This window comes from Kuraishia capsulata, genomic scaffold (assembly GCF_000576695.1).
Source record: "Kuraishia capsulata CBS 1993 genomic scaffold, Kuraishia_capsulata_scaffold_2, whole genome shotgun sequence".
NCBI classification, from domain to species: domain Eukaryota; kingdom Fungi; phylum Ascomycota; class Pichiomycetes; order Pichiales; family Pichiaceae; genus Kuraishia; species Kuraishia capsulata.
In genome coordinates, this window is record NW_019172951.1 from 1,905 (window position 1) to 25,436 (window position 23,532).

General features: G+C 44.7%; 13 protein-coding genes across 13 annotated transcripts in view; 6 read left to right on the forward strand and 7 right to left on the reverse strand.

Annotated features, from left to right (window-relative positions):
- Positions 1–698, reverse strand: part of KUCA_T00001276001 (uncharacterized protein) — a gene marked incomplete at both ends in the record, with an annotated part of 1,669 nt that extends 971 nt beyond the window's left edge. The window contains 2 exons of the mRNA XM_022603437.1: positions 18–59; positions 664–698. Of these exons, the coding sequence (XP_022457319.1) occupies positions 18–59; positions 664–698 (77 nt within the window). The remainder of the gene's footprint in view (positions 1–17; positions 60–663) is intronic.
- Positions 699–1,120: 422 nt separating this feature from the next.
- Positions 1,121–2,281, reverse strand: KUCA_T00001277001 (uncharacterized protein; the record flags this gene model as incomplete). The annotated part of the gene is made up of 1 exon (XM_022603438.1): positions 1,121–2,281. One exon carries the CDS (start codon positions 2,279–2,281, stop codon positions 1,121–1,123), a length of 1,161 nt encoding a protein of 386 aa, XP_022457320.1.
- A 183-nt stretch (positions 2,282–2,464) lies between these two features.
- On the reverse strand, positions 2,465–4,132 carry KUCA_T00001278001 (uncharacterized protein; the record flags this gene model as incomplete). The annotated part of the gene is made up of 1 exon (XM_022603439.1): positions 2,465–4,132. One exon carries the CDS (start codon positions 4,130–4,132, stop codon positions 2,465–2,467), a length of 1,668 nt encoding a protein of 555 aa, XP_022457321.1.
- A 251-nt stretch (positions 4,133–4,383) lies between these two features.
- On the forward strand, positions 4,384–6,378 carry KUCA_T00001279001 (uncharacterized protein; the record flags this gene model as incomplete). The annotated part of the gene is made up of 2 exons (XM_022603441.1): positions 4,384–4,427; positions 4,527–6,378. 2 exons carry the CDS (start codon positions 4,384–4,386, stop codon positions 6,376–6,378), a joined length of 1,896 nt encoding a protein of 631 aa, XP_022457322.1.
- Positions 6,379–6,520: 142 nt separating this feature from the next.
- KUCA_T00001280001 (uncharacterized protein) lies at positions 6,521–7,561 on the reverse strand (the record flags this gene model as incomplete). Its single annotated transcript, XM_022603442.1, has 1 exon — positions 6,521–7,561. One exon carries the CDS (start codon positions 7,559–7,561, stop codon positions 6,521–6,523), a length of 1,041 nt encoding a protein of 346 aa, XP_022457323.1.
- A 1,187-nt stretch (positions 7,562–8,748) lies between these two features.
- Positions 8,749–10,125, forward strand: KUCA_T00001281001 (uncharacterized protein; the record flags this gene model as incomplete). The annotated part of the gene is made up of 1 exon (XM_022603443.1): positions 8,749–10,125. The coding sequence occupies one exon, from the start codon at positions 8,749–8,751 to the stop codon at positions 10,123–10,125; it is 1,377 nt and encodes a 458-aa protein (XP_022457324.1).
- Positions 10,126–10,152: 27 nt separating this feature from the next.
- On the reverse strand, positions 10,153–11,511 carry KUCA_T00001282001 (uncharacterized protein; the record flags this gene model as incomplete). Its single annotated transcript, XM_022603444.1, has 1 exon — positions 10,153–11,511. The coding sequence occupies one exon, from the start codon at positions 11,509–11,511 to the stop codon at positions 10,153–10,155; it is 1,359 nt and encodes a 452-aa protein (XP_022457325.1).
- Positions 11,512–12,181: 670 nt separating this feature from the next.
- KUCA_T00001283001 (uncharacterized protein) lies at positions 12,182–13,405 on the forward strand (the record flags this gene model as incomplete). Its single annotated transcript, XM_022603445.1, has 1 exon — positions 12,182–13,405. One exon carries the CDS (start codon positions 12,182–12,184, stop codon positions 13,403–13,405), a length of 1,224 nt encoding a protein of 407 aa, XP_022457326.1.
- Positions 13,406–13,682: 277 nt separating this feature from the next.
- KUCA_T00001284001 (uncharacterized protein) lies at positions 13,683–15,227 on the reverse strand (the record flags this gene model as incomplete). The annotated part of the gene is made up of 1 exon (XM_022603446.1): positions 13,683–15,227. One exon carries the CDS (start codon positions 15,225–15,227, stop codon positions 13,683–13,685), a length of 1,545 nt encoding a protein of 514 aa, XP_022457327.1.
- A 72-nt stretch (positions 15,228–15,299) lies between these two features.
- Positions 15,300–15,569, forward strand: KUCA_T00001285001 (uncharacterized protein; the record flags this gene model as incomplete). The annotated part of the gene is made up of 1 exon (XM_022603447.1): positions 15,300–15,569. One exon carries the CDS (start codon positions 15,300–15,302, stop codon positions 15,567–15,569), a length of 270 nt encoding a protein of 89 aa, XP_022457328.1.
- Positions 15,570–16,813: 1,244 nt separating this feature from the next.
- On the forward strand, positions 16,814–17,620 carry KUCA_T00001286001 (uncharacterized protein; the record flags this gene model as incomplete). Its single annotated transcript, XM_022603448.1, has 1 exon — positions 16,814–17,620. The coding sequence occupies one exon, from the start codon at positions 16,814–16,816 to the stop codon at positions 17,618–17,620; it is 807 nt and encodes a 268-aa protein (XP_022457329.1).
- A 74-nt stretch (positions 17,621–17,694) lies between these two features.
- Positions 17,695–17,994, reverse strand: KUCA_T00001287001 (uncharacterized protein; the record flags this gene model as incomplete). The annotated part of the gene is made up of 1 exon (XM_022603449.1): positions 17,695–17,994. One exon carries the CDS (start codon positions 17,992–17,994, stop codon positions 17,695–17,697), a length of 300 nt encoding a protein of 99 aa, XP_022457330.1.
- A 189-nt stretch (positions 17,995–18,183) lies between these two features.
- On the forward strand, positions 18,184–23,107 carry KUCA_T00001288001 (uncharacterized protein; the record flags this gene model as incomplete). Its single annotated transcript, XM_022603450.1, has 2 exons — positions 18,184–18,302; positions 18,391–23,107. 2 exons carry the CDS (start codon positions 18,184–18,186, stop codon positions 23,105–23,107), a joined length of 4,836 nt encoding a protein of 1,611 aa, XP_022457331.1.
- Between the last annotated feature and the right edge of the window lie 425 nt (positions 23,108–23,532).

Consider the following 23,532-nt stretch of genomic DNA (forward strand, 5'->3'; position numbering starts at 1 on the left):
GGCAAAAAGACGATCACGGGTGCTTATATAGTAATGAGGGGTCAATTAACTTAATCATGCTGGCTTCTTGCAATACCATGCACCATTTCCTTTTTAGCTACAAACGGGCTTCAAGTCCAGCCATAACGTCTCATACATCCGGGTATTTGATGTCGTGCTCTGGAAGAATTGACCCGATTAGGCAATGAATAGGCTACACCACCAAAGACCAATTGGAGGGCTCGGAATCTCCACATTTAGGGAAGGTCTACGGAATGGCAGATTACTCTGCCAATTAAACACCACGGAACTTGGGCTTGCTTGCCGTACCGAATGGGGTGCCCTACGGGCCTTTGAAAAGTTCGAGAGGAATTCCAACCGAATGGTCGTCGGCCAGTTGATTTCGAGGTGCGTTAAATCCGATAGCGCGAAAGCGTTATGATATACGAGTGACATTCTACTGCCCGGGTCAATTGGTTCTTGGTGGCCATATTGACCTCCATGGTTGCAAGTTTGAATAGAGGCTCACGCACACACCCTGTATCGATTTGAGGGGAAAGAACCACTCAGATGGAGCCAGTTCTTTCTTCGAAAAACAAACCTGAACATGCATTATCAATTTTGTAGTCTGATATACTGTTTCTAGTTATATTTCGTATGCTTTGTCTCTTTTCCGGAGTGGACTAGATGGCCTGTTCGAGACAGAATGACACATGCATCCTTCCTGCAGGTCGAAAGCAGTATGTGTGCGATGTGGAGAAGTGATAGATGGAAACGTTCGAGAAATCCAACCAGTATAATATTATCTCGCATTTTGATTTATAGAACATGCATGAAGACGCAAGATTCCGGATCTCTTCAATTGATTTTTCCAATCCCAGACCACCTTCTTTGGTCTTTTCTGGCCTCCTTCACTTTTTTCGCCTGGTTGTATTACGAAAGTATCACTCTGCAACTGATCATATGTGAACCGTTATCGGTCACTTTGAGAAAATTGGAGCAGTCATACTCAAAACAAATTTTTGTCACATGTCAAGTCTGAGCACGTCGTAAAGAATACACTCTACCAGCCAATTGGAGTTAAATATTGGAATATCTCTACTGTTTGTCACAAAATCTATATCTATGTTGAGAATCTTTGTTACACCAGTTCCAAGTGCTTTGGAGTGATCAGAATCTTCACATGCTTTTCTTTGTGCTTAACTAGCTCGAGAAGTCCCTTCTCCACAGTGTGCTCCAGTAAAATCTTACCCGTAATCAACCTTTCAACACTGCGCAAATCGATTTTCCCAGTTTCGAGAGCATCCACAACATCTTCAAAGTCCTTCATGGTGTAGCACATTGAGCCCGTGGCCCTTTTTTCCTGGTAGGTAAGGTCCATTACGTAGTGGGGAATTGGTTGCTTGGGCCAAATCGCAACGTTGACAGCAGTTCCTCTGGGAGCCAAGGCCTCAATTGAAGCCTTGAATGTTGCTGGAATTCCCGAGCAGTCGAAAGAGTAATCGAATCCTTCCCCACCAGGAGCTGCCTCTCTCAAAATTCCAATTTTTTCGGCCTTCACAGTCATAGGATCAAAAGTTTCACATCCAAGCGATGCGGCTTGTTTTCGCCTAACTTCTGCGGGCTCACTTACCAGAATACGGTTGACTCCGTGTCCTTGTAGGGCCAAGACCACGGCAAGACCGATAGGACCACCTCCGAGGATCAAAGCACTAGAGCCAGCAACCACATGTGCTACCTCGACAGCGTGCCAGGCAACAGCTAGAGGCTGGATTAGAGCCGCAATATCAAGTGGGATGTTGTCAGGAATCTTTAAAACATGGTCCTCTCCATATGTAACCAGGTCTGCAAGTGCTCCATTGTCAACGCCCAAGCCGCATAGTCCATTGTATATGCAAATATTCGTCATTCCATTTTTGCAAGCAGCACAAAGAGGTTCCTCAATTCTTTCCTTGTCCAGAAATTCGGAGTATCTAACCCGGTCACGACAATGGCCGGTAGGCTCAACCACCACTCTGTCTCCAGTCTTGACTTTGGTCACCCCAGGGCCAACGGCCTTTACTACCCCACTGAACTCGTGACCAAGGCACAATGGCATCTTTTTACCAGAAATATTATTGCCTGCATCTGTCGCATTGGACTCAAAGAAAATAGGTCCGTGCAAATACTCGTGGAGGTCAGATCCACATATTCCACACCAAGCAACGTCGATCAGGACATCTGCAGGATGCCGGATCTGAGGCTCCGGCACGAGATGCGAAAACCGAACGTCTTCTCTTCCAAAAAACTGGACTCCCTTCATGCTGGAAATATCGCGATAGACACCGCCTTTCTCCAAACAATTCAATGCCACCAACAACTAATGGGTTTAGAGCCTAGCCTGAAATTCCCCCTTATTCGAAGCGGCGCAAATATGGTCGTGTATTGATTCAAAAGCTTAATTTTCAATTTTATGCATCTCTTATTAAACTAAGACTTACAACCTTCAACAGTAACCGTGAAGCTTGGTTCTCTCCAGGTTGATATCCTCTGAAACTCTGCCAAATTCCTCAACCAAACCAGCGGAAATAATTTTATCCCAGATATTGTATCTACCGGCTCTAACTTCGTCGTCTGAGCGGGTAACGAACCTGCCGATCTCCCCCGATGGACCAAAATTTAGGTATCTGTTTCCAGAGTTCCATTTTTCGAATGGTTCTTCTTTGCCATTGGCAAAATTAAGCCACGCAGTTGCCATGGCAATTGCAAGCTTCTTTCCATGGTCTGGGAAGGTATTGTAAAGATTCAACCACACATGGGCGTTGTCCAAAGAATGGTGAGCATATCCGCCCCAGGCATTATCGTACTCAGAAAGCTGGTTGAAGTGGAAGGTGTAGAGCTTGTCGGTATCAGCATTGCCCTTGGTGAATACGTAGTTGGGCAAGATGTACATTCCATCTGAAGTAAACTGCTCGACCTTGTTGAAGGTGTCAGCATCAGAGAGGTCACTCGTAATATCGTACGACTCAGTAATTAACGTGTACAGCTCGGGAGAGCACATAGACTTCAACCTGGGCAGAAACTTTTCCCTAGTTGCAAAGGACCCGTAGGTGCCATCCCAGATAATACACTCGTTCGCAGCGTCGCCGACCACAACGGCATCAACAAAGTCAGGAATTTGGCCTGCGGCTCCCAATTCACCCCAAGAAGGAATATGGTCAATGAAGTCATCATCCTGGGTGTATGCCATGGTCAAAACAGGAACTCCAAACACCTTGGCAGTGGCATCACTAAGGGTAACGGCATCTGTCTTCAACAAGGCCTGGACTCTTTCTTCAGGGCTCAGGTTGGTGTCAATTCCCAATTCTTTTAGGATCTTGAAGTACACAACGTCATATTGAGCAAGGCTAAAGATACCACACAGAGGAGAGAGGCCACTCTGCAAAAGAACTCTGTTGAAGAGCTTCTCTCCTTTCAACATCATCATGTGGGCGGCCTGACTTCCAGCACTTTGTCCAAACAAAGTTATCTTCTCCTTGTCACCACCAAAAGCACCAATGTACTGGTTGACCCATCTCAAACCGGTGAGTTGATCCCATAGAGCGTAGTTACCAACACCAGTCTGGCCCAAGCGTTCAGAGTACTTTTTCAAATCTGTTGAGGCAAGAAAACCAAACGACCCCAGACGGTAATTTAAAGTAACTATCACCGTTGGCTCGCCCAGCTCCTTGGAAAATTTGGCCAGGTTCAACCCGTCGTACATGGGAGCACTGTTGGCGGCATATGCATTGGCACCACCGTGAATGAAAACCATCACAGGCAATTTGTCATCCGGCTTGGTTCCTGGTGGCACAGACACGTTCAGGTTCAAAACATCTAATTCGCTCTGAACTGGAGCCTTGGCCCATGGCCTGGCGAAACCAGGCAATGGATAGAAGTTTCTCGGTGGTTGGACAGAGTAAGGGCCAAACTGAGTACAGTCAAGCTGTTGAACATCCCATTTGGTTAGCAAAACAGGCTTCTGGAAACGACCAGGAATCGAGGCAAAGGGGATGCCGCTATACTGGGTCAACCCATCAAGCTCTATGAACTTATTTCCCTTGACGGAGCCCAAGGTTGGGATATCCAGGGTTGTAGTTTCCGGCTTCAAAGCCTCGGTATCAATTCTAGACATTTTTTTCTATTTTGATCTTCAGCATTAATGATGCTATGACTTTTTGAAGAGGGTGCTCGTGGTTATATAAAAGTATATCGAAAGCCGGGCATCCTGCATAGGCCATCGGGAATGGGGATATCCCCATTCCCGAGATCGGTCCAGAAACGATTCCTATCTGCGATTTCTTCGGTACACTTCCGCAGACGTAACCCTTTTCCAAAGTCCTTTTTTTGAATGTCTCTTTCCAAGCCTGGCGTGCAACGCAAACAATGAGAGTGACTTTGGTAAGTATTTTTCTGGAGTTTGCGATGATGTGCTTCAGAAAGTGCTAACATATTGATTTTAGGCGTGTTCGTTTTGCAGGTGAGTAATGATGATTTTTGCTGTTTCACACTTCAACTAACACACACAGGGCTCGGAAATCAAAATGTGTACACGAAGGAACTGCCCCATGCAGGTTCTGCTCACTCAAAGGGAATAGATGTGTGCTGGAACTCCCTCACCGTGTAAAGTTGGGAGCACACAGCACCAAGCCGGCGAAGTCTTATGACAGCCCGAGACAGACCCCAGCCACTTTTAACTGGCACGAGGAAATAGACGAACCGCCTCGTGATGAAGCACCATCCTCGAAGGTATCCAAAGAAACGCTTAGGGAGGCCATTGAACGAATAAGCTACATTTTTCCGGAATTTTTTTTCATCCACAAACCCAGTCTTTTATTCTCAGCAGACGGGCAGAACTCGCTGATTTCCAACACCATCCTGGCGCTGTGCGGATTTTTCGCACCAATCGAAAACGACCCATTTTTGGGTTTATCAAGCCCACAAGTTCGCGACGAGGTATACTCCAAGTATGTTCTGGAGAAGATTTTTTTTCTGGATGGAGGATTGCTCTTGAGCACTCCGAAGCTAGAGGTTGCACAGAGTCTGCTTATGATGTCCATACATGAATGGGGAAAAGGTCGCAATTACAGCAGCTGGATGGTATATGGAATCTCCACCAAGATTTTGCAGGCACTGGAGTTCCACAATGCAACGGAAACTACAAAAAATGCGTACGAGTATGAGGTACTTATTCGGACCTTTTGGTCCTCGTTCTGTGTTGACAGAATAATATCATCTGGTAAAAACCGGTCCTATACCTACCTGATCAAGGATGTTGCCCATGTTCCATTGCCCTCGCCAGACGCTGATTTTATGTATATGAACCCAGAAGATTCACATGTCGCGGTGATATCCGATATCACTCTAGCAAACTTCTCCCAAATTCCTCTTGCCGAAAGAAACCAGATTCTTATTTACTACATCAAAATATTTCAGATCTGGGGGGACATATCAAAATGGTTATTCAATGGAGGACGTCGTACTGAGCAGAAAGATCCCTGGGCCGAGGACTCTTTTGTTTTCCAGTCATTCATAGCATTGAAGGAATGGAAAGAGCTTTTGCCTTCGTCATTTCAGTGGTCGGTTCATGCTTTTAGGGTAAACCAGACAGTCAAAACTCACGTACTATTTGCCACAACCCACTTGGTATACAACCTCTGCATTATTTATCTGAACCGGGAATACATACCTTTCCTCCCACACTCAACACCCTTCCCGCAAGGACCATATGAGCCTCCATTGCTGAACCCGCCTACAGACCCCGAATATTGGAAAATTCATGCGTCAGATCTCTTTGCTGCTGCTAAGAACATGGCACTTATTGCATCACAGCTGGAGGCTCTCAATGATCCCGTTGAGGGCATTCAAGATGTTCCCTTTCTGTCAAATTGTTATTTCTTCTGTGCTACAGTATGTCTCTATGCATGCAAATTTCCCTGGCTGAACCCAGAGAATAATCCTGAAGAGCATGAGTTCTTCGCTAATGAGCTTATGTCTTACCTTCAAAAAAGAATTGGAATTTCACCACTGTCGGCAAATTGGCTGACGGTACTTGACCAACTCAAGGAGCTATATGGTTTCGTGACACACGATCTGGAGAGGGCAAGACGGTTAAACATCGGCAGAGACTATTTTCTCAAATTGGAAGATTCGGTGCAGGCAGTGAACTCTGATGTTCCTCCTCCTATAAGAGATGTCCCCGGGGTGGGTGATTACCTCAGGAAAGAAGAAAGCAACAACAAAAGGCCGGGATCTGTCCCAATGATGGAAGATTACAGTCACAGAAGAGCTCCTGAATCGTCAGATCTTTTCCTGATAGGCTCGGATCAGTCTGCGCATGAATTCTTGACGCTCTTCCTTCAGACCATCACTACCACCTGAAACAAGACTGTCTTACCATTCCAACGCATCTTCAGCAACGACCGGTGCATGTCTCGATCTACACAGCCATTTAAACTGGACAGCTACGCAATTTTCACGCAAGAAATTAAAACCCGTTATAAGCATTAATATAGAATATCCCTCAAGAGGAAAGTTCCTGGGCCGCTTTGGCAGAATAGGGAGTCTCCAGCTGCGAAATCTCCTCTGGTGTCAATTTCAAAGAGATGGCTGCTAGAAGATCATCAACACGTTCAGGTTTGCTGATACCAATAATTGGATAACAGTCTTTCGAAAGAACCCAGGCTGTAGCCACAGTGGCCATGGCCACTTTGCGGCTCTTCGCCAGTTTTTCAACTCGGTTAATGATCTCCTGATCGCTCGTGCTCAAAACGTCTAGTTTGTTTGTTTTCATTCCAACGTCGTTTTTAATCCTTCCTGAGGCTGACGGAGCTCCCAGAGGTCTTGCCAGAAGTCCTCGTGCAATTGGACTATATGGGATGATGCCAACACCCGTTTTCTTGCAGTATGCGATCATCTCGCGCTCCTCCTCTCTGAAGGTGAGGTTGTAGTAGTTCTGCATACTGATAAACTTGGGCCATCCGTTCTTCTCAGCAATGTTCTGGTACATAGCGAATTGATAGCACCTCATAGCAGAAGCTCCGATATACCTCGTCCAGCCCTGCTCGACCACATAGTTGAGAGCGCGCATGGTCTCTTCCTGTGGGGTTTCCGGGTCGTATCGGTGAATTTGTAGCACGTCCATATAAGTTCCAAGACGATTGACACTGGCCTGAGCCGCATCGATAATATGTTTGCGAGAGAGACCGACGCGATTTATGAACTCGCCAGGACGATATTGGCCTCGAACAAACTTGTTCTCTTCGTCTACAGGAGCGAAACACTTGGACAGAATTACCACGGTTTCGCGTGGAATTTTGTACCTCTTCAAGAATTTGCCAACAAGAATCTCGGACTCTCCGTTGGAGTAGGTGTCCGCAGTATCAAATGTGCGGATTCCGGTGTCGTAGCATTTCTTCAACACCTGCATCACCAGCTCCTCGTCTTCCAACAACCAATCAGCCCATGATTTTAATCCATACGACATACATCCCACAATTAATTTAGAGATCTTTAGACCACTCTGGCCGAGGTTAGTGTAAATATCTGCGGCTATTTCACTCATTGTGCGTTGGTATGGAGTACAAAGTATTGGAAGGGCAAGCAGCTTCAATGCGCTTTAATATCTCAATTATATTCCACAGCGGTGTGGGGTAAAACAAAGCGGTAAATGACACTTTATTGGTTGATTTCATGAAGAAGGAGTGGAGAAAAGTGAACCGGCCACACCCCGTGGGATTAGTAATGTAAGGTCGAAAGTTTGATAAGGGGTCTGATAGGACAAATTGGGGTATTCGGGCTTGGAGTCATACAGAAACTGTTAATTTGATCTGGCATGCCATGATCAGAAAGGTACCTCGATTCTCATCTTGCAGACACCAGAAACGTGGCTTTTTGATTGAATTTTCGTAAGGCTTGTTGAGCCGCACGGTTTAGGGACGGCCAGTAGACAAAGGTCAATGTTCAATTGGAAAGAACCGAAAAACTCCGAAGTGTTGACATTTTATCAAAATACTATTTTGAATCCCAAACACAATAATTTTCAAAAACCAATTGGCGGAAGCTGTCCACTCTGTCTGGGTAAAGCCCGCACGCCAACATCAGTGTATGTGCCGCTATGAGCACCTCAAAACCCACTATCACACAGCCACCAGGCATAGGCCCTAAAACTCATCGGATCGCCGAAATTCACTGGCACTCTTCTGCTCTCGTGATAACAATTAGCAGCAGCACGTTTTTTGATGCAGATTTCTGTGCGGCTGTTTAAAGTTCGCAAGTCAGTGGTCAATCCAAATTGCCATATTACGGTATCAGGAAACACGCCCAACTGATTGAATGCGAGAGACACGGCGTAAATTCAAGCATGTCTGGAAGGCGCTTTGATGCTCCAGCCTGCCTTTTCTCTGTGATACGGCAAAGCTTACCGAGTGAAGAATGCTAATCTGATGTTCTTTGAAAAATAAAAGTGGACTGCTCTCACAAAGTTACAACAGCTCCATTGGTTGAATAGTCAGCCGTATAAGCCGATCAGATGACCTATTCCGGCGGATGTCCGTTCAGCGATATGCTCTGCTTTTCCGGGTGTCGCAAATGTAAACCCGAAAAGCATAATCAAAGCCGACCCTTTTCGGAAATGCTAATACCCTCTGATATGTCCCCAGAAATAAGAATAGCGGAAATTCCTAACATCTTTTGACGAATTGTCTTACGAGCATCGATTATTCTGTGAATTTTTTCTAACAAGAACCCAAAATGGCGCCTGTATCCGAATCATCTGGAGACATGACGTCTGAAACCAGTCGCTACAGTATGCATAGAAGCCTTGCCAGTGAGCCTCACATGGTCGACCACGCAAAAGGATCATATCTCTATCTTTCGAGCGGTAAGAAGATCCTGGATGGATGTGGTGGTGCTGCAGTTGTCTCAGTAGGACATGCTGATGATGGGATCGTTGCTGCACTGAAAGATCAGCTTGAGACCGTTCATTATGTTCACACTCTGGACTACACCACCAGGGCTGCGGAAGCGGTAGCAAATCAGATGCTAAAGCCATACAAGGGGACACTGGCAAAAGCCTATTTTGTGAATTCCGGAAGTGAAGCTAACGAGGCCGCAATGAAGATGGCTGTTCAGTACTTCTACGAGACCGGAAAGCCACAAAAGACTGAGTTCATATCCAGATTACAATCTTATCATGGTAACTGTCTAGGTGGGCTTTCTCTCAGTAGTCATGTCTCAAGAAGGGCACCCTTTGAAGGGGTTTTGAGCGATCACGTTCACTTTGTTAGTCCTGCTAATGAGTACAGGTACAAGGCAGAAGACCAGACAACTGCGCAATATGTTGAGCAATTAGCCAATGAACTAGAAAACAAGATTCTGGAAATTGGACAGAACAAAATTGCAGCTTTTGTTGCAGAGACAATTGTGGGTGCTACTTCTGGATGTATGACTGCTCCTGCTGGTTACTTTAAAGCTATCAGAGCCGTGTGTGAAAAATACGATGTACTCTTGATTCTAGACGAAATAATGTGCGGCTCGGGTAGAACTGGAACTTTCTTTGCCTGGGAGCAGGAAGATGTGGTTCCGGATATTGTCACATGTGGAAAAGCGTTGTCGGGTGGATACGGACCTCTGTCTGCCTGTATTTGTACTCCGAAGATAATCGAAGGTTTGGAAATGGGCTCCAAAGCATTCAATAACGGGCACACCTATCAAGCATTTCCCCTGAGTTGCAGAGCAGGTCTGGCTGTTCTCAAAAAAGTTGAGGAAGAGAATCTTTTGAAGAATGTGAAGTCTAAAGGTCAATATTTGTCCTCTGAACTGAAGAAGGCACTCAAGGACTCTAAGATTGTGGGCAACATCAGGGGACGTGGATTATTTTGGGGAATAGAGTTTGTTTCAGACATTTCAACCAAATCTCCATTTGATCCACTATTGAAGGTTGGACCAACAATACAATCCATGGCTTGGCAATCTGGTGTTGCAGTTTATCCGGGTACGGGTACTGTCGACGGAAAATTTGGAGACCATATTTTGATTTCTCCTATGTTCAATGTGACTGAAGAGGAGATTGACATTATTGTTTCTGCAGTCTCAAAGAGTGTCTACGAATTTGAAAACTCTTTATAGATTAAGAATTAGAGTCAATACCATTACCTAAAACAAGTAGGCTTGCAATAACTTGAGGATCTTTGGCTCATAGTCGCCTGAATGCCAACAACTAGAGTTTACAGCAACAACGGTCTTATGCTTAGGAAATATTCCAAAAAACTGGCCACCTTGACCAAGTGCCCAGTATCCGCACAACCCTTTCATGCGTCCATTCTCCTTTGGGTTGAGATGCCAGAAGAAGCCATAAGGATAGTCACCTGGTGGGCTTTGATGGCTGGTTGAAAGCGCGATATACTCAGATGAAAGAATTCTCTTGCCGTCAAAAACACCATCATCTAGCATCATCTTCGCCAATTTTGAATAATCACGCAGAGTGATGTGGAGGCCACCACTTGCCATTACCATAGGGCCCCCGCCAACAGATGTCTCACGAGTATAGGTCCATCCAACATTTATTCCCAAAGGATCAAAAAGATACCTCATTGCAAACGCAGCAAAATGCATGCCACTCTTAAGCTCAATATAGCAAGCAATCAAGCAAGGGAGTGAGTTATCGTACGAATATTTAATTCCTGGTTCATTGACCTGATTAAGACTCAATAACAACCGAGGAACATTATCTGTTCGCAATAATAACTGGGCCTCGTTCATACCACATTCCACCCCAGCACTCATAGCAAGAGCATCTCTAATAGTAGCTTTTTTTGATTTCCAGTTGTTTGGATAATCGAAGATATCTGTAATCAGATCATCCAGATTCGCCAATCCTTGATCGTAAAGAATCCCAAAAAGAATGGAAGTGACACTTTTCATTGCAGAAGCAGTGTTATGCTTCGCTTCCTTGTAAAATCCATTGAAATACTCTTCAAGTATCGCAACACCGTCTTTGATCACAAGAATACCTTCTATGCGTGGAATCTCAGGGCTTTCGTGTGAACCACTATACTCAGTTCTGATTGCCGATACAAGCGTTTCCGCTTTTGTCCCAGGAATACCCACCGAGCTTGAGTCGGCCCCATTTACAAAACCGTCAATGTCCTCTGGTGGGGAGTATTTGTACTCCTCTTCAGCTTCAGAACCGGTTTTCTCAACGAGATGCAACTCCATATCATACTCTAGCAGCCCTACCATTCCCGCATTTTGTACATTGAGCTTAAGCAAACTATCTCCATGGAATGTCCCAGTCAACGCAATGTCATTGCTCATCAGCCAATTGGGCATTGTAGTTGAAAATGTATCATTCTCTATTTTAATTGTTTTCTTTGTCGGGGAACTTATCCGACGGTCGTTCATCCAGACTGTGTGCACCTTTTGCTCACCATCTTTAGCCTCAATTATGATCTCGGTGTAGTTCTCAAAGATACCATCTGAGGTGTTACCAGCCCACTTCCCAGAATAAACCATTGTAAGGTAAATTTCCGTGGTGCAATTTCAAAGATTTGCCGGGGCTGGATTAAACCCAGTTTTGTTCTGGTCGCGCATTTTTATCTAAGATTGCCGAGCCTTGATAGGAATGCGTCGGCTTTCGAGTGCATGATTTCGGCTTTGCACTCCGATCTATCGGAATTCTGCCTAAAGTCATTTCCCATCTCTGCAAGGATGTTTTTTTGTAAGAGCTATTTATTATCGGCACATTTCTGGCATTTGGATGGATGCGACACCCTCTGAGGTGACATTCTCAATGCTAAAGTCTCCAACAATGAGTCTCTATTCCAGGGTGCTACAGCATCCTATCTTTACCGACATGACCTTGACCATGGCTTTCGCTGCCACTATTGCCTCGATGGGTGCCATGAGTGCAGGTTATGACGGTGGTTGGTGGTCAACTTTTATGAGCAACCAGAACTCTTTGAAGGATTATGGACGTTACAACCCCTTGACTCAGACGTATTATATGCCAAGTTCATGGCAATCGACTGGTACTGGTGTTGCTAATGCTGGAAGTATGGTGGGTGCTCTTGGTCTGTCTTTTGTTGGTGAAAAGTATGGACGGAGGGCCTCAATCTTCGTTTCTGCAATTATCAGTATTGCCGGTGTCATAATCCAGTGTGCAGCCTCGGGCTATTTCTGGGTCATGACTGTTGGACGTATCATCAATGCCATTGGTGTGGGTGTTGCTTACAGTATTGTTCCTATCTACCTGGCCGAGTGTTCTCCACCCACTGTTCGTGGTACTCTTACCTCGTTTTACCAATGGTTTTTCACATTTGGCCAGTTCTGGGCTTATTTCATCATCTATTTCACCAAGGACAAAACCACGAAGTGGAGCTACCTAACGGCGATTCTCGTCCAAGTCGTGATTCCAGCTTTCATGCTCGCTGCTACTCCATTTCTCATCGAAAGTCCACGTTGGTTGATTATCACTGGCAAGCGCGAACAAGGTGTCATTTCAATGAGCAAACTGTACGGAAAGGACACTCAATACGATATCAACAAGATTGCAGATGAGATAGAAGAGGCCCACAACGCTCTTCAGAACTACAGAAAGGACACCTCTTACTTGGATCTGTTCAAGGGTGTCAATCTCAGAAGGACCCTCATTGCTATGGCTATTCCCTGTCTACTCACAGGACAAGGTCTCGTCTTTATGGGTGCTTATCTGGTTCTTTTTCTCGAGAGTATTGGAGTTGATGATGCCAATCTCATGCTCATGGTCATCATGCTCGTGTTGCTTGCCACAAACACTTTCTCATTCTGGGGTGCCGACAGGTTTGGTCGTCGTAACTTGCTGATGATTTCTTCTTTTTTCATGGCTATCTCGTTCTATCTGGTAGCGGTCTTCGCCTGGTACGTCAGGTCCAATGCTGCTAACAACACGGTGGTTGCATTTTTGTTCATCTGGTGTATCGTATACGGAGCGACCTGGGCCCCATTGGCTCATATCACGGTTGGTGAGATTCCAAGTACCCAGCTCAGAGAAAAGACTCTTGCGGTGGCCATGTTCTTGAACTTCGGTATCAGCATGCTGGTCTCTTTTGTGAACCCATACATACAGAATGCGGGTGAAGGTAATCTTCAGGGAAGAGTTGGATTTGTCTATGGTTCTGTTTCGTGGTTGGCCATTATTATGGTCTATTTCGGTCTTCCAGAGGTCAAAGGTCTTTCCCTCGATGTCATCGACACTCTTTTTGAGCTCAAGACTTCCGCTAAGACCTTTTTGAAAGAGGGCCAAAAGCTCATGGCAGCGGATGGTGTAGTTGAATTGGATCATGTCCTAAGTGCGCACAAGTCCATTGTCGAGGGCGAGAGAGTTCTTGAGTCCATGTTTTCCCCAAAGGAGAAGATGTATGAAGAATGAGCTTCATGTTTAATTTCTTCCACGCAGTTTAGTTTTTCCTATCTTTTACCATATCGGCATTATTGATATTGGGAGTTGTCAGAAGTTATATTTGCTATTTTATATGAAAGAAAGTTTAGATATTCAAGGGACAAGATTAAATATGGCTCGAATACTACAATGATTGCCCTCTTTTGCTCAACATCAATTTAAAAAGGATACCCTTATCGTATTTTCGTCTCAAGCCTAATACATATTTACCATTGACCGGTCTATTTAAAAAACGCTAAACATACAGCTAGACAGATCTCATAGTCGTTGGCTCGAACGGGAAGGTTATTGCGAGAAGCCCAATCACACCAATGAATGTACCACAAACCCATATAGGGACCGAGGAAGAGGTATCTCCGTAGTAAGCGATCAGAGGAACGATGAGACCAGCCAGCCGGTTGAACACCATCGCTACCGAGGCACCAGTACCACGGGCCGCACTTGGCATTACCTCAGGGGTGTAAGCGTACAAACAACCGTAGTACACGTAGATGCAAAGATAGGTTATAGATGAAAAAGCCACGTTCTGGGGCTCGGTTCTGACCGTTGTGTAACAGAAAAGAAATATCATCGACAAAATACCTCCAATGGCCATTGTGCCTCTTCTTCCAACTTTTGGAATAAAAATGAGTCCAGCTGCAATAATGGGGCCAAACAGGCACACAAAGTTGGCGATGGTGTTATCACGATAAGTCTGATACACAGATCCGTTCGAGGTTTGCGCTCCTCTGGAAGAAAGAAAGTACGGCAAGAAATTTGAAAACAAACCGTAAGTTATACCAATTCCAAACCACGAGAAAAAGTTCAGAAATGTTGACCAGGACGACACCTTATTAGGGAACAACAGGGCAAAGTGATGGTTCATCAGCTGGATTCCTCCCTTCCAGGTGTAATTAAAAGACTTGTTGCTTTTGATGGTACCACATTCGGTCAGCTGCTCAAGCGTCAAGGAACAAGGTCTGTTGTACTTTGTGGCAATTCTGTGTAAACATGCAACAGCGTCTTCGTCTCTGTTGTTGGAGACCAGAAACTTTGGTGTTTCCTCGAGCTTGACCAGAAAAAACCGCGCTAGAGCACCGGCCATCATGATTGCAGAGTTAACATACCACACATATCTCCAACCTCTGTTTGAGCTGGAAGGGCAATCGTCGGCAGAAGAACAAGAATATTTGGGCAAAAAAGCCCATGCGATAAGAACACAGACAGTTTGTCCAACACCCCACCAAAACGCCATGAGCGTAGTAGTCCATTGATGTTTGAATGGCAAAAACTCAAGATAAACCGAAATATCAAGAGCCAGATTTCCTCCCAGTGCCAAATTCGACAAAAAGTTGAAGACCTGATACATGGGGTAAGAACTGGTTCCGCCCACCACAAACGAGAATAACGCTCCCAAAAAAAGAGATGAATTGAATGCGAAGCGTCTACCAATCAGATCAGCAGAAATACCCCAAAGCAATGCACCTGCAAATAGACCTGCATATGCAATTTCTGTCGAGACTGGGAACTCCTTGTTATATTGTAGCTGGACAAACGATTGAACGGTACTGGGGATCAAGGTCAATTGAGAATCGGCAGAGTAACCAAAACCTGCCAGGCAGAAGATCTTGAATTGATACCAAGTGAATCCAATTTCGTCAATCGCATCGTTAATCAGAAACATTTTTTTGTCAAGAACCACATCGTTGCCCAAGGCATCCATATCATTGCCGTTATCGAAAGAGTTGCTAGTGGAACTAAGATCATTCTCAGCATCCACCGAAATGAGGTTGACTTCTTTGCTATCTGGCATTTCGGGTAGATCAGTTCTTCAGTGAAGATGGATCACTGATTTTTCTCGGGATCACAGCATATGCTCTGTTAAATGTCATTTTTCATTCTGGTTATCTTTGAGAAGCAATGTCTTTTTTCGGACATCGTTTGCATTACTGATAAGAGTTCCGAGGGTGATCTGTGGGCTATCGTTCAATTTCCGAACCCTCGGTTGCTCTCGTGGGTTGCCGGTAATCCTGGATCAAGTTACCATATCGGACCTTTTATCCTGAAAGAAAGACCGAGGATGTTATCAGGAGCAGATACTACCCAAATTTTGGGTGTTATCTTGAACCTTGAACCAAATTACAAGATCAAGTGAGCAGTTACTCAGGCCTCTCGCAAAGTTTCGGCCGTCGAAACGGCCGGTCGCAGCTTCGAGACTGCCAATTCCGCGCGGCAATACTCGACGGACGAAGACGGCCGTAGGGGATCTTACATGCTTCTCCATAGTTAAGCTCATCTCGATCGAGGATAAGCTACCTGCCTATCGATAAGACATTGGCTGTTTTGATCGAGATGTTAATCGATAACGATAATCGATGGGAGCAAACTGATTTGGCTGCGATAAGTTACCTGTTGCTTCAAAACGATAATGCTTTATAATCGTTTATAGTGGGAAGGTATGCCCTAGATAAGTAAAGTTTAAGAGCCTTGCCCAGCCCTTAATACTAAGATTACTCCGAGACTCCATTTCTGATTAGAACAATTGATTGGCATTTTACTCGCAAGAACAATAGAGGATGGGTTTTCTACGAGACACAATGAGTAGTTTCCCTGAGAATATATGAAGATTTTTGTTTTTTTCGGAAATTTGTGGAAATTCAGGACAACTTTATTCCTGTGAAGTTTGTTCACTAAATCTTTTTTTTCTTTCTCACAGGAACAGTCCAATAGAAAGAAATTCCTGCTGATTGTTAAATTTGACTTATTGAAGTATTACAGCCAATTCAAACAGTCAGGGTCCCTGAAACTGCTTAAAGGGTCCCTCTGACAGTGCTTAAAGCGACTAGCATAACCGGCACAAAGTGGTACACCGTGAGACGTCGTATTATAAAAATAAAAGCCACAATCCGGATTCCGAAAATTACATAAAGTTAAGAGGCTATAAAATCCATATCCATATTCATGTTCCCGTTCCAGTGAAAATCAGGATAGGTTTTCATTGAGGTGCGGCTCAGCATATACGGAATATTGAGTATCAACAGACGTCAAAACCGTTCCATTGACGTCATGGGATGGGAAAACTGCCAGAACAACCACCGAACCTGATACCACACCATTCATAAGAACAATTTGAGGGTGACGTTCAACGTCAAACTTGTCATTATCAACTCTCACAAAATTTTATTTCTTCATGTCCCCTGATCATTGAAATATATTCATTTTTAATGTGGCTCGTTCTATTGACCCGGTCTCCAATGGCACCGCAATACCCTGCGGGAGCAACCTTGAACTCTCCCCACATATAACAGCCACCTGATCCCCTTTTATTTCGCACATTTTCATTTTCTTTTTCCAATTGTCTTCTAGCTCTTGTGGACTCAACTGCATTTTTGCTCCAATATGACTACAGAATCAAATCTCTACGCTCAACAAGTTACGACCGTGCTTTCGTATGCTTTATCCGTGTACGGTTCATTCCATTACTTTCTATTCCACCATCACACAGCGGAGTACCAGACTCCTTTCACAGGCCTGTGGATAATCACTGCAATTTTTTGGGCATTTCTGTTGTTCACTCAATTACTGTTCGTGCTGCAATTCTTCGTGTCCAATGAGTCGGTTACCTCAAGAGAACAGAAGAATGTATCGGCTATTGTTGGCTACCACTTCACATTGTTCAACATTTTGAATTTCTTCTGGACCTACTTCTTCAGCCGCCATTCCTTCGTCATTTCGTTCATAATCCTGGTGGCGAATTTCTTCAACCTGCTGTCATTGTATACGTTGCACAAGACGTATTCCGTCAAGACCCTGGGTCGGTTCGTTGTTGTCCATGTTTCGACCGCCGCTTTGCCACTCTCGTGGGTTTTGTACGCCATTTTCTGGAATGGTGCTGCCTTGTTTCATTCGCACAACCATGGTCTCGCAGCTAGGATTCTCGCCAATGTCTTGATCTGGGACTTCTTGTTGGTCCCATTCATGTACCTTGCCTTCTACGGAGACTGGGCAATTGGATTCTCATCTGCGTTTTTGACCCTAGGAATTGGCTTGGGACAATTCTTCACTAAGGCTATTGCGTTGCAATGGATTTTCGCATTCATCATTGCGGGGTTGGTGTTCATTGCCTCAGCCCTCGTGGCCGTTGGGTCAACGCTGACCCCCAATGCACGTCAAAGCTCCAGCGAGCAAGCTCCATTACTCGCTTGAGCAAGAGTACGGACCTCTGACCCGATAAGTAAACTAAAAAATTTTCAAACCTCCTTCACCATTGTAGTCACCTTTCAGCTCTTCCCACGCGGCTCAACTGGCTGAATCATCTTCTCTATCAAATCGGCCTTGACCTGTACCTTAGGCTTGTTCAATGCCGTGCTGATATAGTCCACTGAGGGACTGTGTCCGGCTAGGGAGGAATACGTGTCTCTGTGGATATTCCTGATCCATTCATCTCTGGAAGTGTCGCTGTTCCCCAGTCCTATATGCTTTGACTTGAGATGTTCGAACTCTTGCTGTTCGTGGATTTTGTCAGCCTGGAAATGGATGTTAGTATAAAGCTTGAAATAGAAATAAAAGTATAAAAACATACCATATTTGTGCAGTTATAATAGTTTATTCAGGAGGAGAAAAGCGGGAATGAACTATCTACACTGGGAGAAAAATCAAGACCCACTACTGACACAATTGTCGCATGGCAGACCATTTCGGCACATCGATCAAGACTGAGATCATTTCCCATACCGTGATGTCTCTTCATCAGCTCTTCCAATTATACAATGAGTGATCACGATATAGAGATGGAAGATCCTCCGCCAATTCCTCTTATTGTAGACACTGAGTGGGATTACCTTACTGACGAGGTTGTTGGTTCCTGGTCCTCTGAGTCCGTCAAGGTGTAAGTGTCTACTGCGTGTCGTTGACTTGACTCAAGGTCTCATTGGCAGATCTTAGAAAATTGACCGTACTAACTCATAATCTTATAGTCTTGAGACGATATCGTCTGTGGAAGAGAAACTTTCCGAATTTTTCTATGAAATTGTCCTCACTCTGGAACAAAATCCGCAGAGACTGACTTTGTCAGATGTGGTTCCAGTGCTCAAAGAATGCACCAAAGAAGAGAAAGCTGCTGTTGCGCTCTTGGTGGTGATTGAGTCGTTGCCCTCATCACCAGTCCTGGAGCAATTGCTCAAGCAAGTGAACTTGGATGCGAAGTTGGAAGCTCAGTATCTGAATACCAAATACATGCAAGGATTGGGTCTGGTGTCGCGGGACTACAAGAAGATCAGTTTTGAGTGGCTCAGAGAGAACGAATTCGGAGTGCCGACAAACAACTCTTTGGTTGAGTCCAGTGAGGGATTTTCCAAGCTCACGGGTGCTTTCGACGCTCTTTTGTCTGACCCAGATTCGCAGTCCAAGCTGGATTCAGCCATCCCGGTATTGAACAGATATGTCGGTCATTACAGACTGAATATCGGAAGATGTATTCTTATTGCATTGGAGGCTATATCCGTGTACTACTTTCAGAACACGAAGACTTGCGTTGAGTTATTGAACCGACTACCATGGTGGCAGCAAGATGCCCCGCCAAAGTTCACTTCTACCACAGAAGCATTCCATTATTTCGCAAACACAAAGACAATCTCATCTCAGAATGATGGAATACTGAAGAATTTCAATAATTCTTCAACGGCTTTGAACCCTAGATTACTGGAGCTGTTGAAATTTAGGAACGCTAGTATGTCGTCTACAGAGCCATTGAATCTGGGGACCGCCTGTGTATATGCCACATTGATTAAATATGGTGCTGCGTCGCTAGTGGACGTATTAGAAAGTTTGCTGCCGTATAATGATGAAGAAATGAATTCTTTGGAAGGCAATTACAAAACAGAAATGGCGAAACAGTCGTCCGGTGTGGGGGCCTCTGCTCTAGCCATGGCTGCCCCCCTTGTCTTGGACTCGGATGATGAAGATGACAAAAGACCATCCAAGATCGACACCAAAAAGAAGGAAGTTTCCAAAAAAGCCAAACCGGTTGAAGCTGCTAAGATCACCGTCAATCATAAGGCTGATTTGCTGCGGGGACTGCTGAAGTGTGGGATGTACTACGAGTCGCTCTTTGTATTATCGCAGTACCCATACCTCCCTCTGGTATTCAAGGACATTGCTGATCTCATCAACGAGGTTGCTAACTATATGCTGGAGGAATATATACAGCTACAACCAAAACTCCGTGGAGACTTGAAACATCTGTTCTCCAACGGTTCGGATGTTGAAGTTGACGCCGTGAAATCCAGTTTCTGGAATGATTTACCCTCCATTTCTACTATTGCATCGTTCAAACAGTTTTCCCGGGAGTTCTTGAAGTATAACAATGTTAATATTGGCCGCAATCCTGCCCTGTTCGGCAAATTATGCCGATTGGTGGTTAGTGAAATGCGCGGTTCTGCTGACGACAATGCTGAATGGATACAGTATTTCCGCACAGTGCTATTTCCTGCAGTTTGCTCTTTGGGAGAGAATGTTGGACTCGTGGAGGAGGCGTTCGAAATACTGAGAATGCTCTCTCTTGACCAGCGTTATAACATTTATGGAGAATTTCTGAAAATGACGACCAAAAGCAACCCAGAGGTAAAAGTGCATCACACGAAAGCTGAAAAACAGACCAAAGATACTTTGAAAAGATTGTCCAAAACAAACGCTAGTTTGATGATGAGAAGGCTGGCAAAGATCTCCATTTCGAACCCGATCGCTTGTTTCACTGCCTTGTTCCAGCAAATTGAAAGCTATGATAGTTTGACGAATTTGGCGATTGATGCGTCTAGATTTTTCTCTGATTTTGGGTGGGATGTGCTCACATTTGTGATGCTTCTGAGACTAACGTCTCAAAGACAGGCTGTTCAAGACGACGGGATAAACATGGCATTATGGATCCAGAATCTGGCAACTTTTGTCGGCAAAGTGTCTAAAAGATCACCAAAGTTCCAGATCGAGCCTATTTTGCAATTCATAGTGAAAAAACTCCACTCTGGATCCTTTGATACACTGATCATAGTCAAGGAGCTGTTTTTCAACATGACTGGAATTCAGCAGATCTCGAATTTGACTGAGTCTCAGGTCCATCTTCTCAATTCAACAGACGCTTTCAAGCAGCTGGTATACATGGTTATTCAAGATACGCGCCTGGAATCACGCATGAGCATGGAAAGGCTTTACAAAGCAACACAACAGAATGGAATTTTGTCGGAGCTGTTCATCTTGTTGAGTCAACTGCCTCAAAAACTTGTCTACGAGTTTGATGGACCGCTCAAAGTTCTGTCCCAAAGATCTGATGATTTGAACGGTATCATCCACGTTTTGACAACAATGGTCGATGAAGTTCAAAATGAGACACATGAAAGCTCCTCCGTACCGCTTCCACAGCTGATATCCAAATATGGAGTCTCCGCAGAATGGGCGTTTGAGTTATGGAGGAAACATCTTGATATATCTAACCAATTTGATGACGCACAGTCTGCTACTGTGTGGTGCTCCTCATTCAAAAGACTCACCAAAGAAGACCCGGCTGCCATTTTACCAAACAACTCTGAAGATTTCCTAACCCCCGAGTTGTACTTGGTATTCTGGCAACTGTCGTTATATGACATCAACAACGAAAGAATTGATTACGAAAGCCAACGCGAGAAGATTCACCAGCAACTCCTGGGAGAAAAGAAGAAGCTTAAGTATGCTGCGAAAGATTCGGATACACCAAGTTCGGTGTTGAAAAAGATCAACAAGGACATCGACTCTCTTTCAGGCATCCTTGACAGTGTAAGAGCTGGAAGCGAAAAGCACATCTTTCACTGTCAAAACATGATTTCGATGTTGGAGTTGTCAAAGACTAGCTGGTTTAGAACAGAACTTCGGGAAGATGAAACAGAGGAGTCATTAGCCGAAAGCAATACTCAAATGTTTCTGGAAGGTTGCATATTGCCCAGAGCCGTTCACTCGTCTTTTGACGCTGTATTTGCTGCAAATTTCATCTTTTTGATGCATAAGTTGGATGTTCCCGGGTTTTCCACGGTTGTCTTACTCGATAAGCTGTTCAACTCTGGATTACTCCCAATGACATTATTTGCATCTACTGCACTGGAGACTGAGAACCTGGGTCTGTTTTACTCTGTAGTTATGTCCCAACTTGAGATTTGGAGGGATTCAAGGAAGTACGATCTGTTTGCTCTGGGAGTGAATAGCGAAAAGAAAGGCAGCGGAGATACCAAGGAGGGGACTGAGACCGAAGAGAATTCTATGGATGTCGATGAGGTTGAGCCTGAAGTCTCAAATTTGCAAGGTATGATCCCACCAGGATCCAATGTCCCTCTCACTTTCAAACAATATGGAAGAGCAATGTTCAACTGGCACAAATCAGTCCTCAAAGATTTGTCTAAAAGCTTGGAATCGTCGGAGTATATGTCTAGAAACAACGCCATTGTATTTCTGAAAAATCTTCTTGGTGTGTTTCCTAAAGTTGAGGACCATTGTGAAAAACTGTTGCATGTCATCAACACCAGCAGCAGCAAAGATTCCAGAGAGGATCTTGCTCTTGCCTCGAATGCGATATCTGGACATCTGAAATCTAAGATGGGCACTTGGATTCATATGTGGGAATTTTTCGAAATGGATGAAGAAGAGAAAGCAAAGCAGGTAGCTAAACGTGATCAGATAAATGCGAAGAGGAGAGCAGCCGAGGAGAAAGCGAAGGAGTTAGCCAGAAAGGCAGAGGAGGAAGCAAAAGCAGAAGCAGAAAAGGAGAGAGCCAAAAAGGCAGCAGCAGCAGCAGCCTTGAACAACATCAATGCAGTCCCGTATGGTTTGACTGGGTTATCCGCTCCTTCTAAGGCGAAGCCTGAGGCGGTTGCTACCGCAAAGCCCGAAACTCCTGTTGTGGATAGTGAAGAGACAAAGGAAACCCATAAGAGTATTCCGGCTGCAAGAAAGCCCAAATCTAGCGATGAAGTGCCTTCAAAGGTGACCAGCACAGAGACAAAACCAGTGGCATCGCCAGCAGACAAAAAAGAACCAAAGAAGAACGAATCTGCCGATTCCGACAGGAAGTCTAAGCCCTCTGCTTCTGAACTTCTAAGAATCCGACTTCAACAGGAAAAAGAGCTCAAGGCAAGCTCTTCATTACCTCAGACACCCAAATCTTCTTTGCCCAATCAACCCTCGAGGTCATCTACTTCTCGCTACGAACAATCGAGAGGGAGCAGGGATCAACCATCGAACTATTCCAGGGACTCGTATCGCTCGAACCCAAGAGACAACCAAAGAAATCACGATAGTAGAAGTGCTGCGAACAATCATCCTTTACCTCCTCCTCCAATGCCTCCTAGAGGAAGAATGGATGCCCCTCTTCCCCCTCCTTCAATGCCACCAAGAGAGAGGGATACCAGAGACAGGGATACCAGAGACAGGGATACCAGAGACAGGGATACCAGAGACAGGGATACCAGAGACAGGGATACCAGAGACAGGGATGCTAGGGACAGGAACTCCAGAGAGAAGGAGTCTCGTCCGAGAAATCCGTTGCCACCTCAGTCCGAATTGAGAAAAGCCCCTGGTCCTCGTGGTGACAACAGAGACAGAGACAGAGACAGAGACAACAGGAAGCGGAATACTGGTGGGTTTGAAAATGATAGAAAGAGAGGAAGATATAACTAGGAGTTGTAAATTATTGGTCATGAATGCCTGAGAAATTAATTTTAGTTTATAGCAGTAAAGTCAACACCTACTGGCTTTTCAAAAGAATAAACTGATTGAAGAGGAAGATGAGCTTCGCAGGAGAAGATTTTAAGGATAAAGCCGTATAACCACAAAACTGTTAGATGCAAGTAAAAGTTTAAATAGGAAGATCAACAATGACCCCTTAAACAATGAACGAAGATCAAGCATGATATCTTCATGATATAATTAACAATAGTCATTACAGGATATTTTTCAATTAATGAAATCATAGTCCTCCAAATGTAAACAATCATTACCGAATCGGGAAAAGGCGATGCATGCATGTTTTGGCTTGCTTCACACGATTGAATAAATCCTTCAAGTTGAGAGATTGCCACCTTTGGAACCAATAAATTTTACTG